General features: G+C 36.8%; 1 protein-coding gene across 7 annotated transcripts in view; it reads left to right on the forward strand.

Moving 5' to 3' along the window:
* SOX6 (SRY-box transcription factor 6) overlaps window positions 1-13,902 on the forward strand; it is a 263,665-nt gene extending 249,763 nt beyond the window's left edge. For 6 of the 7 annotated variants that reach the window (XM_010390825.4, XM_019285347.3, XM_019285358.3 and 3 more), the window contains one exon: window positions 6,952-13,902. In XM_010390825.4, coding sequence (XP_010389127.1) covers window positions 6,952-7,255 — 304 coding nt within the window. In that variant the 3' untranslated portion in view covers window positions 7,256-13,902. Of the gene's footprint in view, window positions 1-4,018; window positions 4,070-6,951 lie in introns of all 7 variants that reach the window. The other variant, XM_019285359.2, reaches the window with a different exon arrangement.
* The last annotated feature ends 732 nt before the right edge of the window (window positions 13,903-14,634 follow it).

Raw genomic sequence — 14,634 nt, forward strand, 5'->3', positions numbered from 1 at the left:
TTGTTTCTCATTAGCCTGAAAGGTTTGAATCATGTCTTTTGTGAGTTTTTAGTAAGCTAATCCATTCTGGGTTAGTAATGACTCCAGCATCGTTTCCTAAATTAAGAGAAGAACAAAGAGAAAACCACAAAGGATTATTCCTCTGTAGAATAAGGAATCAGGAGAGGGGGAAAAGGCAGAGGAATAATAGCAGTTGTGTGAGGAACTCACATGAATGAATGATATGGTACGAAGCTACTAGGAATTTTGTTATATATAGAAGTGTGGAAAAAAATATTTTTTAAAAAGTAAGTTTTAGAAAGAGTCTTTCAAGTAGTGCATAGATAGACTGGGTAGATTTATAACCCAAAATATATGGCTCAAAAAGATCCTGGCACAGTTTTAAGAACATTGTGTGTGTTTTTAGCGGTATTTCCTCTAATGTTCAGCAGAGAAAGCAGCACTATGAAACATCAACAGGCTAAAGATAACAAAAGTCCAGTGAAACAACTGCACCATAACTGATTTCTCTCTTCTGTTTTTTTTTTCTTTTTATGAATTAATCTGTGATGCTCAGTGCTCTAACACAATGTTTCTGGTGATTTACAAAGAGTCTAAAAGCTGTCTCCAGTGCCAGCCTTTCCAAATTCCCAATGTTCTGCTTATTTCTCTAATCACAATAGTCTCCTTTTGTTGGTTACTTCACTACCAGATAATTGACCTTGACGTCGATTATGTGCCCTCATTTTTGGCTTGGGATGCAGAACTCCTGTTGCAGTCAATTATTTTGTGGTACAGCCTGCAACAATGTGGGCTCTTTCTTCAATCAGTAAATAGAAGTGGTTTTGATATCTTGAAATATCTTTCCAGTCTATAGTTATGACATTGTTTTTTTATTCTTCAGTCTAAGGGAAATTGTTTACTAATAGTCTTCCATCAAAATTGCACATAAGACTCTAAATAGAAATGTGAGTTTATACTGCACATCACAAATTATATTCAGATTAAGGGAATGAAATTCTAGTTTATGTCTTCCAAAGCAGATTGACAGACCAAATCACATCTAGACAAGAAATGCAAAAGAAATGCCAAAACAGCAGTCTGAACAATTTGAGAATTGTTTGCTAATTCAAAACAGTATTAAGCAGTAGCATTTTACACATTCAAACTCGTGGCTAAATAGGGGAGCAAACATGGAGGACAGATTTAAGAAACTTCTAAAAGTGCCTACCTAAAGAGTGATATTTCTATTAAAAATATATATACTAAAAGCTATTCAAAACTAGACTGGCACAACCTAAATGTAACTCATATATCCAACAGTATGATCACAAAGACAGTGAGAATGTCACCATTTTTCTAAAGGATTGGTTCCAATTCCTATTTATGCTAAGTCCACTTCACCATGTTCTATCAATATTGAAGAAGTTTAAAGTAAACTACCTCTGTGCAGTTATATGATGATGCACTGGACATTACCAAAACTGATGACTTTTAGTTGTGCAAGTGATGGAAAAGGGAATATGAAGTCTAATGGATGCATTCACTAAAGGTGAAATGAGATCCATGTTGCTGTTCAATGTGAATACAGATTTTGGTCCTGAGGAATCACAGGCTGGGATTTAAAAAAAATTATTTCATACTTCCCTGTGACTTCCCACTGCTGTCCCAAATTCCCCTTTTCGCTCAAGAATAATTTAAAACAAACTTATTGGAAGACACCAAGTAAAATTAGTGAAGAAAAACCAGACTAGAACATCTTTTTTGAACTGAAACATAAAACATGGAATCGTTTGTCTCAGCAGAATAGTTTACTAAGTAATGAAAAGCAACATTTCTTTCAAATCATATTATAACTAAGTGAAACACAGTAACTGAGCCCATCAACTTCTTAAGCTTACTCTTCCCTGTATTTAACGTAAATATTACATAAAGCTTTAGGTGGAATAGTTTTCCTAACTGACCTCACACCCCCGTTATTTTTCCACTGTTTTGATGGAACAACATAAATCGTCCTTCAGAACTGCAGACGTGAGAGTTGAGATGCTGTTTCCTTTTCACAGTGAAATAAGAGACAAATGTGGTTTTTCAGACTGAATATGTTCTGTGTTTACAGTAAATATTTCAGTGGAAGATAGAGAATAAAAGTACAAAATAGACTCCAGTGAAATGTGCCAAGTGCTTCATATTGCTTGAAGTACCGCTAGGGTTTTTTGTTGCCTTTTTTTTTTTTTAAAGAACAAACCAATTAAGTTGGGAATGGGGATGCCAAAATGGCAACAAAATATCATCACAGAATAAAAAGATGAGTAGGAGACGTGTGAAGAGTCAGATACACATTCAAAACAGGTGGCTAGAGAAAACAGCAAAAAGCCAGAAAAGGTGTATTTCTTCATAATTGTGTTTGCATTTTTCTTATACCAAATGTACATTTATGTTTTAGTCAATCCAGTAAAGGCTAGTTCCTGTCAGACTCCCTTAGGTGAACCATGGCCTAACATAGGATAATTCTGTTATGGGTACAACCCCCCACCACAAATACAGAGTTCTCCCCTGGCTCAAACTTTTTTGGTGCAAAAGGCTCACACTGCTCACTTCCATGAGCCACAATCTTTTATAAACTTTGGTAAGATGCACAAAGGGAGTTTAAAGAATCTCAGTATACAAACTAGCCAGGATTTAAAATAAAATAGAGAAATAAGCTAATGAATGGCCAGGTTCTGTTCTGATTTTTGAAGAAAAGCCTCCAAAGAATGAGAGTGAATATTTCTTGGAATAAATTGGGCAGGAAATTAATGTTTTCAGATAAATGTTATTTATTTGATAGACAAAATCTAGGAACTGCCAAGTATTTTAAAGAACAGAGTGGAACTTACGATGTGCGTAGTGTATTGCACCCCTACGTGAATGAATTTTGTTCCAAATGAGGCAAATAATATACAGAAATAATTCATGTTTAATGCAGAGTATATTCAAAAATTGCTGGCTTCAGTCTAGTGGAAGTTGAATCTGAAGCCAGCTATGTCTTTAATTGAGTTATTTTTAATAGTAAAATTATTAATGGAACTTGTGAATGATATCTTCAGCATAAGTTAATCCCAAACAGACTTCAAGTGATTTACAATTTATCCTCCATAGTAGTTTTTTGTAATGCATAAATAAATGTGAGCTAACAAATGGATCATATATAAACCATAAATTCAGACATTTTAAGTTAAGAGTCTGCCTTTTGTTGCCTTGTCTTACAAAGATAATTCATTGCTCAGTCATTTTTACAGTCTAATACACTCTAAATACAAGTATATGCTATATACATTTCTCTGCAAAATGATGTAAGCAGTAATTTTTTTCTGTGCTTTACCAGCGTAAGATGTTTAGAATAAAGCCTTTATAGTGTTTATAACTACTGTACACACATAGTCTGAATGTTGCTAGGCTATGGTTTTGAATAAGTCTGTAATATTATACTCCTGTAGCTTGAACTTAAAGGAAGTACACAATGGGTGCTTTTGTGAGATTTACTGTTATTTCATTCCTTATGGGAATGTAAGTTTCAGGGCTGTGCAGCATATGAGCATTTTCCTTAATGCAATCAATTTTTGCTTCAGTCATTTAAAGAGCTGTCAGAAAATGGTTGGGAAGGGATCAGAAAACAATGGTAATTTGCCAATTTAAATGTTTAGCTGGTTTGGCAAAAGTCAAAAGTGGAACATTCTCCAGAAAAACCCTAATATTAATGCCACAAACTTGTGAGCAGGTCAGTCTGTCTAAGAATTTTCATGTTACTTCTATTTTTATATTTATTTAAACATTTTGGGCCAAATCTTTTGCCCCAGAGCGGACAGACATGTTGTCTGTCAGTGCTGGCAGAGCAGAGGAGAGTGACCCCTAGTAATTGTCCACATAAGGATTTCTTTGTCAAAGAGAAGATGGTGGAGACAGGAGTGGTTTGAAGCCAGGGTACTTAGCCACGTGCCACCATTCCCCACGGATCTGAAGAGATCAGAAGATTAATGTTGCTTTCTGGAAATTTTAACAGGCAGAAAACTTCCATGTGCAACTGAGCTGAATTGTAACCTGTAGCTTGCAGGTAAAGTATGTTTTTATGTCCCCCCTCCAAGGTTCTATGATTAGTAAAACTCTAGCTAGAGGCAATGATTAAATGCGTGGAATTTAATGTTGTAAAAGACTCCATTAACATGAATGCCTCTAAGACCTATAAATAAAAGAAAACATAATGGCCAGAGTTGTAGGTTAGAAACTCCAACTCTTCCTTTCAGGGATAGTCGTGGTAATCTAAAATGCTCTGTTTTCTTCCCCCCAAGAACTTAATTACTTAGGAAATGGTAACACTCATCTCCAGCAACCCATGCCATCCACATAGTTTGTGATATTTTAAAATAAGGCTTTCTGGGACGTAATGTAGCAACTAGAGCAGAATTTACAGTGACAACCTGATCAGCTCTAAATAATAACAGGTATTAAATCAGAGGTAGGTTTCCAGTTACTGGGGGTGTGTAGGTGCCCATGTTTAAGCAAATTTTTTGCTAGCAAATGGGTAGCAATTTGAGACCCTTTCCAATTAGGTGGTACAGTTACCACATGTTTACAGTTCCACAGTGAGATATAGGTAATTTAAAGTTATTACCCAGCCAGCAGCAGGCATGCACAGCATGTCTGACTTTTGTTTAACATGTAAAAAAGGATTGCATTTATGAATGACAAATTTGGTAAGCCTTTAACTTTCCTGTTACACCAATCAAGATCTTTGACAATTAGATTCATTCTGTAGTTTGTCATGCATTTGTTTGGTGTGTGCTTAAGTAAAAAGTACCTCTGTAAATTTGGCTTCTTTAGGCTCAGATGACCTCCTTGCTTTATATTTTGAAATGGGTTGTACTTGGGCAGCTGTACCCCGTCCCACGAAAATGTGGATGTGCAAAAGAGTTCTGCTGACTTGATAAGCATTTGCAAGAATACCAGGATTTCTTAGTCTGTCCTTTAGGCCTGAACACTGATAACCACCAACATATGTCACAGCATTGTCGTTAGCAGACTTTTAAAATTGTTCTTTCTGCTTGTAAAAAGGCAATTTGCTTCTGAAAAAACACAAACTTTTTTTGTAGGGGGAGGTGTAGAGGTGGATATTAGTGTTCCGATACTTAATGTCATCTGTAACACAGCAGCTTGGGCTCAATCATTCCTTGAGTAGGTTCTACAACTTCTGTTACTGGAGTTGTGAAAACTTTTCTCAAAGCATCGTTTGGCATTGGTATTATGGTGTTCTTTGATGAGCAATTGGTGGTGTTTTGTTTTGTGAATTTATTTATTTTAAGAAATGCCGGTGAAAGATTAGTACCAGCAGTTTTAGAAAGAATTAAGTGTGTATGGCCTGGTGACAACTATGTAAATTTTTTCTGTTGACCATGTGCATGTTTCTTTTTCCTCTGCTTTGTGGAAACATTAATTAATGTGAACATTTTCTGCATCTAAAAGTTGTGGAGGAGATACATGTGGGTTTTTAGCAGTAATAGTTTATACTCCTGAAAACATGCAATCCTAAACCAGAAATGTTCCCATGTGAGCTAGGTGTTCAATTTTATGGTTAAAGTATTGAAAGATGTTTGCAGAAAATCACTTGCAAGCAAATACATTGGCTGAAATTGTTTTCACAGAACATTTATCAGACCATTTAAAAAGTGAAAATTTAGTGAAAAATCCCAAGCTGTTTGTAAATCATCTGCAAATCATCATTTGCAAACGGGAGTATAATGACTGTGTCAAATGAATTACTGCGTTTTTGCTCGCTGCTAGCCAGGTGTACGAGACTTACACAACAGATGTTTGAATTTCTCAAGCTGTGCAGAGGCTGTAAGAGTCAGGCTAGCAGTACCAGCCATGGCAGGACTACAAGCTATTTTAATGGTATGTTACACACAGTGTTCATGATTTCACTGTATCGGTACCCAAACTTGAAGGACTTCAGGGTCCCAGTAACTCTCTAGTGTGATATTTGTCATAATTAGAGTTTGACCAATGAACAATAAAGACTCAACATTTAAGGTTTTGTAAATAAGCTTGACATTATTTTGCGTATTGATATAACCAATGATTAGGAATTTGTGAGACTGGTGTATGAAATGTCTTTCTGAATTTAGTATAGAATGACGCAGTGGTCAAAAAGTTGCAGATTAATAAGACCATTCAAACACATCTGACAGTTTCTGCTGCTAAAATTCTATAATAGTTTGCTGCTATTGCTCTGAAGAAGGTTGGGAATACATTGAAATGTATGATTCCTTAAATAGATTATGCAAGTAGGTATATATGTTCGATAACTAGTCAAGACAAATCAGCATCTTCCAGAGCAGATTTGTTCTTTTTTATCAAGTACTTTACTTCAAAACCCCAGTTTTATACATAAAATCCTAAAAAGCAAATGGCATTCTGATCATGGATCCAAATAAAAGTCAAAAGCCAGCAATAAAATATCAGGAGAATGTCTAAGTGATGTAGGAATCTACCTTGCACTTACATAGTAAATTAGATGCTTACGGTTTGTCTGCCATTTTAGGTACTTGCAGGTAATCTCGAGGTCTCTCATTAACAGAAGCTCTTGCCATGAGTTTAGAGGGTTTAGATTTTGGATACATGTTGTAGCAGCAGCAGGCAGGTATCACACAGGTGCGTGAAGCCTTTTGATGGTCTCTCTCCAAGTGCTAGTTCATATTATGGTTTCAACAGACACATAAAATACATGCAAGAATGTCTGGTAGTGAAAACACTTCACTTCCCAGTTGTCCTTTGGGGGAGATGAGACGAACCAATACCATAGAGGACTGGCCTATGAGCCCAGAGGAATACATACAGTCTGTCTAGGAAACCACCAGCTTTTCTTTCCTTTGGACTTGCAGAAGGTCTTCCCTCCTCTAAACACATGAAAAGACGTTTCCTTCTTATTTTTCCTTCCAGGCAACAGCCTCAGATTCCAATCACCACGGGAACAGGAGTTGTCTATCCCGGTGCTATTACCATGGCAACCACCACGCCGTCCCCTCAGATGACATCAGATTGCTCCAGCACCTCTGCCAGCCCTGAGCCCAGCATCCCTGTCATCCAGAGCACTTATGGTATGAAGACAGACAGCGGAAGCCTTCCTGGAAACGAAATGATAAATGGAGAGGATGAAATAGAAATGTACGAGGACTATGAGGATGATCCCAAATCAGACTATAGTAGTGAAAACGAAGCCCATGAGACAGTCAGTGCCAACTGAGGAGTGTTCACAGAATTAAAGTACTCAGACTCATTTGGGTTTTTTTGGGGTTTTTTTGAACAAAAGTTCTTAAAGAGCCTGCATGCATGTGTGGCTCCTACAGTTACATCAGCAGAATGGTCTTAAATGTTTCTTATCGTGTGAGACAGATTGTTTCCCTAATTTTTCATGAACTTGGGGTTTTTTTTTTGTTTTGTTTTTGTTTTGTTTTGTTTTTTTAATTTAGATGAAGACATAAATATCAGACATCAGGACTTGAAAACCTATATGAATCAATAGCTGTCTTACAAGTCTTACCTTTTGTCTTTTTCCGTTTGGATGCTGATAAAGGTTTAAGTTACTGTTTTAGATGGGGGTTATACATTCTCACTCAGGTATGCTGTGCCAGCCTACAGGTTGTGAATGTGTTTTTATTCTGGATTATTTTAGAAAACAAAAACTGCAGATTTCATATTGTGAAACAGAACAAGTCCGCAAGTGTGCACACCTGTGCATCATAGCTCGTCTTTAAAAAATAGTCTCTGAATTCCATTTTTTTCCATATGTATAGCTGAACTTCTGATGTGCCAAACTTTTCATAACTTTTGAATCTTAACATTTAAACAAAAAGTCTTAAAGGAGACACTGTAAAGTCTTAGACAATCCTTTGGCATCTTAAAAAAGAAAAAATTATATATAAAACCTAATTTTTTTCCAGAATATGGTAAAGTACTCAGGAATCTGGAGACAGGATATTCTTAATTAGTGAACATGGTTGCCATAGTGCATGTGCCCAATTGCTTTTGCCTCTTGATGTGCCATTAGTGTGAAATTTTAAGTAAGCACAAAAGAGCAATCACCAGCTATGGACGGGCCTGTCTTAGCAGTGTGAGGCCACCTCTGATTACATTCTCTACCCCTTTGCTTTTAACCCTTGCATTCAGTCTTAACACATTTTCTCTTAAATAATTTATTCATTCCAGAATGTCAAGGGTCCAAATACTTAATATTTATTTTTAAAAGTACAGTTGGTGGCATTACACTTGCAATTCCTCATTGATATTTTAAAGAGCCTCTTCTTTCCCCTTCCCTAAATCACACAGGTATATGAAAATAAAAGTGCACCTGCTACTAAAATGAACATGACTTTTATGAATGAGAGATTCACTTGTTCCTCTAACACTGTATGTTCAAGGAGCACTTGGAAACACTCTGCTATATGTATTGCAAAATAAAGTGAGTACTTTTATATGTACATAGCGTACAAATATCCCTAAAAATGTGTTTATAGTTATAAACCTCTATACTTAGACAGCAAGGGCAGATGTAAAATCCAAACTGCATTTAGAGTCCACCACGCTGAATTTTTAGGGCCTGAGGAATCCTGTGGCAAATCATGGCTCTGTACATCATGTTCCTATTGCCACCTGAAGGAACTGGGCTACCTTAAGTATTCATGCAGTGATTTATTTGTGAGACTCCAAGTGGGGGAGGGAAGGCCACTCAAATATCTAATTGCAAAGGTGGGAAAATGGGTCATCAAAAATATTGTATATTAGTTGTGTGGGAATGTGACTTGTCAAGCATTTTGGGATCTTTGGACGTAAGGTGCTATAGAAACAAAAATTTCTGTTTGTATTACTTCTAGAAACAATGCAATTACTGGAGAAAATTCTGGGAAATACAGGAGAAAGGCATTCAAAGATTGTGAATCCATTAGATTTTAAAGACGAAGGAGAAACTGCCTTCATTTTTTCCCTCATACTCCACTCCTGTTCACAAATAGATCACTGTATATATATATGTATATACAGTTCCAAGAGGCCTGATGAATAAGTGTGCTGAAGCTCCTCAACTCCCTCAACTTTTATTTGGAATTGGATGTGTTCAGCACACTGGTGATAAATTCAGGCTCGGGCTGACAGGTACCAGTGGGCCTAGAGCAGCTCCTCTGGAAGTTTGGGAGCATCTTCCCAGAGAGCTGTGCAGGTTTTGCTTCAGGCCCAGATGACACAAGGAGCCTGGTGTTAGTCTGGCTGTCCTCGTGCATCCTGTCCCGCAGACGCTCTCGTGAGCTGCAATGACACGAAGCTCTCTGGAGGAGCAGTCCTCTTCCTCACAGCCCCACTAACACCTGTTCTGTCAGAAATGGCCATTTTTGCCACTGTAGGAATCACGTTTCTATGTGAGAGAACGACCCCCAAGACAAAGAAGATTGTTCAATTTACAGGACAATTTATTAAGATAATGGCATAGAAACACAATGGTCAAATTTCTCTGACCATTTTGTAATTTGGAACAAAAAAAAGCTATATTTTTAATATTTATTTAAATGTGTTCTGAGTCCATGTCTAATAAGCAATAAACTGGTCTAGCCAAGTCTTTAAAGGCATATGCTGTGTCATTAGCTGGTGAGCGTCCTCTTTAAGCTGGCTAAGGTACTGATAGAAAGTGGTTTTTGTTCTTAAAATAGCTTGGGAAGTTGAACTGGTTTTAATACATTCAGCTCAGATTGGGGGGAGGACATCATTATTTCCTAAAAAAAAAAAAAAAAAAAAGACTATTTATTAATGTCTTACATAATTCTCCAGTTAAAAGTATCTCTCCCTCCCCCCATGTCACTTTCTTTCTCTCTTGCCTCTTTTTTTTTCTGGTTTTGTTGCATAGGTAGAATGCTGTATTGCTAGCATTGTATTTTATGTAATTATTTTTTGCACAAAGGCAAACATTTAGATTAGTTGGTTAATTTTTTTTTTTTTTTTTAAATTTTATGACCATGCCAAAATAATATTCTGCAGGCTTGTGGAGAACAAAGGTCTGTTCTTTAGGACTGAAACTTGATTTTGCTTGTAGTACAAAAAAAACACACACTCACAGATGTTGTTTCGTAAGTGTTATAAGCACTGGATATAAATGGTATTTTTTATCACTTCTGACTAATGTGAAACTGTTGTACGAAAACTACATGAACAAAAGTCATCTGTTTCGACTCGTGTGGGCCTGCCTCACAGTTGCCGGATTTGAGTCATTTTTATGTCTTGTTATTTCATTTATTTATGCAAAATACATGTATGTATGAACACTTTGTTTTAGCTCCAGCCCTGCCTCAATGCTGATGCTCTGTATGTTAAAGCCACATTCTTGAAAATGACTGGCTGTTCAGGAATTGCCAGCTGGTGAAAATTGCATTTACTGGCTAGGGGAATGGGAGGAACATATTTGAATCTGAATTGTGCCTATGAGCGTGTTATTCTATTTATTAGCCGACATTGGCTCTAAAATGTCAGTAGAAATCAAGGAAGGACAATCATAAGGATAAAACCCAACATTTTTACTTTATTAATCGGAGCTCAAAACAAAGTTTTTGATGAATTTACCATCTCATTTTAGATTTTTTTTAAATTGTGTAAATATAACATAGGAAATAGAATTTTATTTTTTGTTCATGGATACTTAGTGAAGTATAAGTTATGTATTTACTTTTGTTCTATATCAGTGTATGTTGGTCCATATTAAATGCTGACAAGTCACTGTACCTCATGTAGATGCTGAATTTACACCCGCAGTGTGAGTGCAGTATTGTGGACCTGTAGCTGGGACAGCAAGATGCCTCACTTGTGCTCTCTCTGATTTTTAATAGCATATTCCACAAATAGGGAATACTTCTTTTTTAGAAAGTTGATGCATGAAACATGCCAAATTTTGGCTACATTTGATGGGAAACACAGTCTTCTGAATCCAAGTAAAACCAATGAGATATTTTACTCAACAGGAACGGCATTTGGAAGTCAAAAGCATATCCCTGAAAGATTAAAATGACTGAAATGGCCCTTGCAATGCAGGCAAGACTCAATAATATGAAACTTTTATGTTGTACATTCATTTAATCTTGTTATTGTTATATTAGGCTATAATACCAGGGAAATTGTTCACACAATACGCAAAGAGGATTCATGGATTTGCTTCTTAAGCTTTGTGTTTGAGGCCCCTTAGAAACTATCTGAAAAAAATAACTCCATTCAGGAGCACTAATATAGTAATACTATTTTCTCTGTGAACAATTTATTTAATTAACAGATACAATATATTTTCTTTTCAGACATTATTAAATACTTATATTCAAGAGAAGAAGACTCCCCAAACAGTCTGATACCCCAACTAGAATAGTCCACATCTTATTTTATAAAAATGGAAGAGAAAGGTCCCAATGGAAACCATACTGCTTTCCAGGGTTCAGGTTTACATGCAGAAACAAGTCTGAAGAATTGGCCAGATTCTGGTCTGCCTGTATGTTTGGGCATCACCATTTAGCTTGTGAAACCACCTGCTGAGCATTCACAGGACCTCAATATGCTCCTAAATCAGTGTACTCAGGTGCAGCGTGAGGCAGGGGGAGGGAAAAGATGGGATGGCTCTGGGGTGGAAATGCAAACCCAACAGCAGCATTAGTCCAAACAAACACACTACCCTGTGCAAAGCGTACAACAGCCAGCTGTGGGCAGTTTCTGCTTTGGAAAAACACAACACAGCCACCTCCCAGTGCCATCTAATCTCTGGGTTGGCTTTCTGGATTTCGTTTTTTGGTCACATCAAAGGCATGGCATTTCAAAAAGATCTCCTAGCAAAATGTTCTACAGCATTAAGACCCCATCCTCCCCCAGCAAAACACTTACATGCCTGCTTAACATGAAGCATATTAGTACTTCCACAGTGGTCATGAGGACCAGTGCAGTGTTGGTGTTAAGTGGGGTGAACTTTGCTGAGCCAGGGCCACAGTAAGAACAACTGCACTGGAGATGCAGCCAGCAGGATGTATGATAGAGTTCTTCATGTTTTTGTGAGAAGTTAATGGATGGGCTTGGACCCCTTGGTGTTTTGCATGCTTTTTTAAGATTCAAGATGGCACTTAAGCATGTTCTTTTAAAAGAATAATACTATATGACCTCATTTGATCTTTACAAAACACTTTTTCCTTAAAAAAACCCTTCTTCTAAACTTTTTTGGTACAACCCATTAAAATCTGTGTTTTTTCTCAGATCAAGCTACATTTTTGATATACTGCAACGTCCTGCAGAAGGGAAAAAAAACAGTGTATATGCAAAACTATTTCATTTTAATCCAACACCCTTTTTTAACTACCAGAATTGTTGGAAATGGTGACAAAGAAGTATTCTGAGATTTCACACGCTGGGTAAAAAGGGGTAGGGTGGGGTGAACTGGGCTAAAGGAAAACTTATCAAATTGGTATTTATGGCAATATGAAAGCTATAAAGCAACTTAGTGACGTGGCTTGCTTTGTAATTTCCGCTTTCTAAAAACCACAAGTGAGGTCCTTGGTGCTCTTGGAGTATGGGGAATGTGCAAATATTTAACTGTTTGTATGCTGCACATTGCAGACCTGCTAGTGTGCATTCTCCGTTTGTCTTCCTTTGTCATTTGTGTTTTGCTTTCCAGAAAGCAATGTTGTTTTTTTTTTTCTTGTACCCTTCTTCAGCTTGTAGCAAACTAGAATGCTTAGCATTTATGTTCATTCATTATTGTATTTCCCATGTAAAAATTTTTTTATTACATTAAGACAAGCTTATAAGCTGTTACTACATAACTTATCTTACTGTAACTCTTATTTCCTGACATTGTAATTTGTTTGTGATGTATATTGTGAGATTGTACTCTATGTTAATTTAATCAGCACAATTCACTGACATGCTGGACTGACATGCTAGCTGCTGTTTCAAATTGTAAAGTTTGTGTAGAGCTGTTGGGACAACTGAGACTCTCTTGTCAAGGTACTATGCTTTGATTCCTATAGCAACACCGTGGGTGCAGCTCTTACTGGCGAGGGCTGCTTGTTTAACACCCACTGGCTACTTAATGGGCAGGTTTTCTTTGTAGAAATTCTATATACAGTGCAGGTACCTACCTGGGCCCATGGCCGGTAATTATTTGGGCGTTTAGAGGAAAAACTAGTGTCTATTGCTGCTTTGAATATGTTTTAAAGTCTGAAAATGTAAATAGTTTATCAAAAAAATCTTGTACAGTCCAGTGTAAAGTTTTTAAATGAACTTAAAGGTTGCCATCACATCTCACACTCTCCTCCTGATACAGTAAAGAAAAAAAAAAGAAAGAAAAAAGTTTGCTAAGGATATTGATTTAAGAAAAAAATCTGTTCTCAGATTAAAAAAGAGAATAGTTATTCTTAGCTCTGCTTCATTGCATAAACAGACTTCTTGGATTTTGTTGTGCAGTATTGACGTGAGGTAAATTAAATATTAAATAATCTTTCAGTGGTACTTTTAAGAGTCTTCTCCTCCTCTGCCTCAGTTATTGATGGAAAAGACAAAATTGAAAGACACTGTCCATATACAGTATGTTCTGGTGTACGTTGGCACCTTACCTACATGTTTCGGGTGGGAGGGATTTTTTAAATTTTTTTTTTTTTTTTTTTTTTTGCACAAGGTGCTTTCCTGATATGTTAAACATGTCATCCTTGGGTGATACAGTATATGCCATGATAGGGGTTTAGACCCCTCAGGGGAGTGTCTATAAGACTGCCTATTTATGCTCATTTACCTCAAGACTGTCCTCTCTACCCTTAATCTATTCACCATCACTCCATCTTTTGTACTGCTGTTGACACTTACAAATTAAAGATAAATTTTGTTTTATGAGATGTGTGTGTGACTTCTTCTATGCATCCCTTATTCCTTTGAATTTAGTATTGAAGACTGACTATGATGAGTTGATGGGAAAATGCAATGAGGCCTGTTTAGCTGGCCTCCTGTAAATTTGGTGACTGAATTTTCCAGATCTTATGTTTTCTGCACGCCTTTCTAGTCTATGAAGGCATTTATCAGCCTCTGAAATCCATTAACACCGTATGCTGTAAAAGACACGTGTGATAACCAACCTAATTTGACAATACGCACTGACTGCTGTCAATTTTGTGTGCAGGAAGTGCTGTTGGTAGCAACATAATCACATAAGGATATTTAGTGAGTAGAAAAGAGACAAAACAGTTCTCAAGTTTTTTCTTTCTTTGCCTTCCCCTTTTCTGCTGCATATAACTTTAAACAAACTAACCAAAGTTAAACAACAAAAAGCCTACAGTTGCCATATTGCCATGCCTGTAAACTGCTGCCCTTGGTGTGTTGTGATTGGTTTCTGACTTAGTCATTAGTCATGGTTCTCATAGGGAAATAATAAATTACATTGAAGCGTTCTGTACTGTAGCAGAAATGTACCAGAGCATTTTGGTTGTACATTACATCAGATTCCAGTCAAGTTCCAGTTAGTGCACAAACCAACTTGAAACATCCAAGTGGGACGGAATCCTTTCTTCCTTGGAGAGAGCATCATACATGAACTTCCTGAAAATTACATTCTGCACTACGAATCTGTGT

Source organism: Corvus cornix, chromosome 5 (genome assembly GCF_000738735.6).
Source record: "Corvus cornix cornix isolate S_Up_H32 chromosome 5, ASM73873v5, whole genome shotgun sequence".
NCBI classification, from domain to species: Eukaryota; Metazoa; Chordata; class Aves; order Passeriformes; family Corvidae; genus Corvus; species Corvus cornix.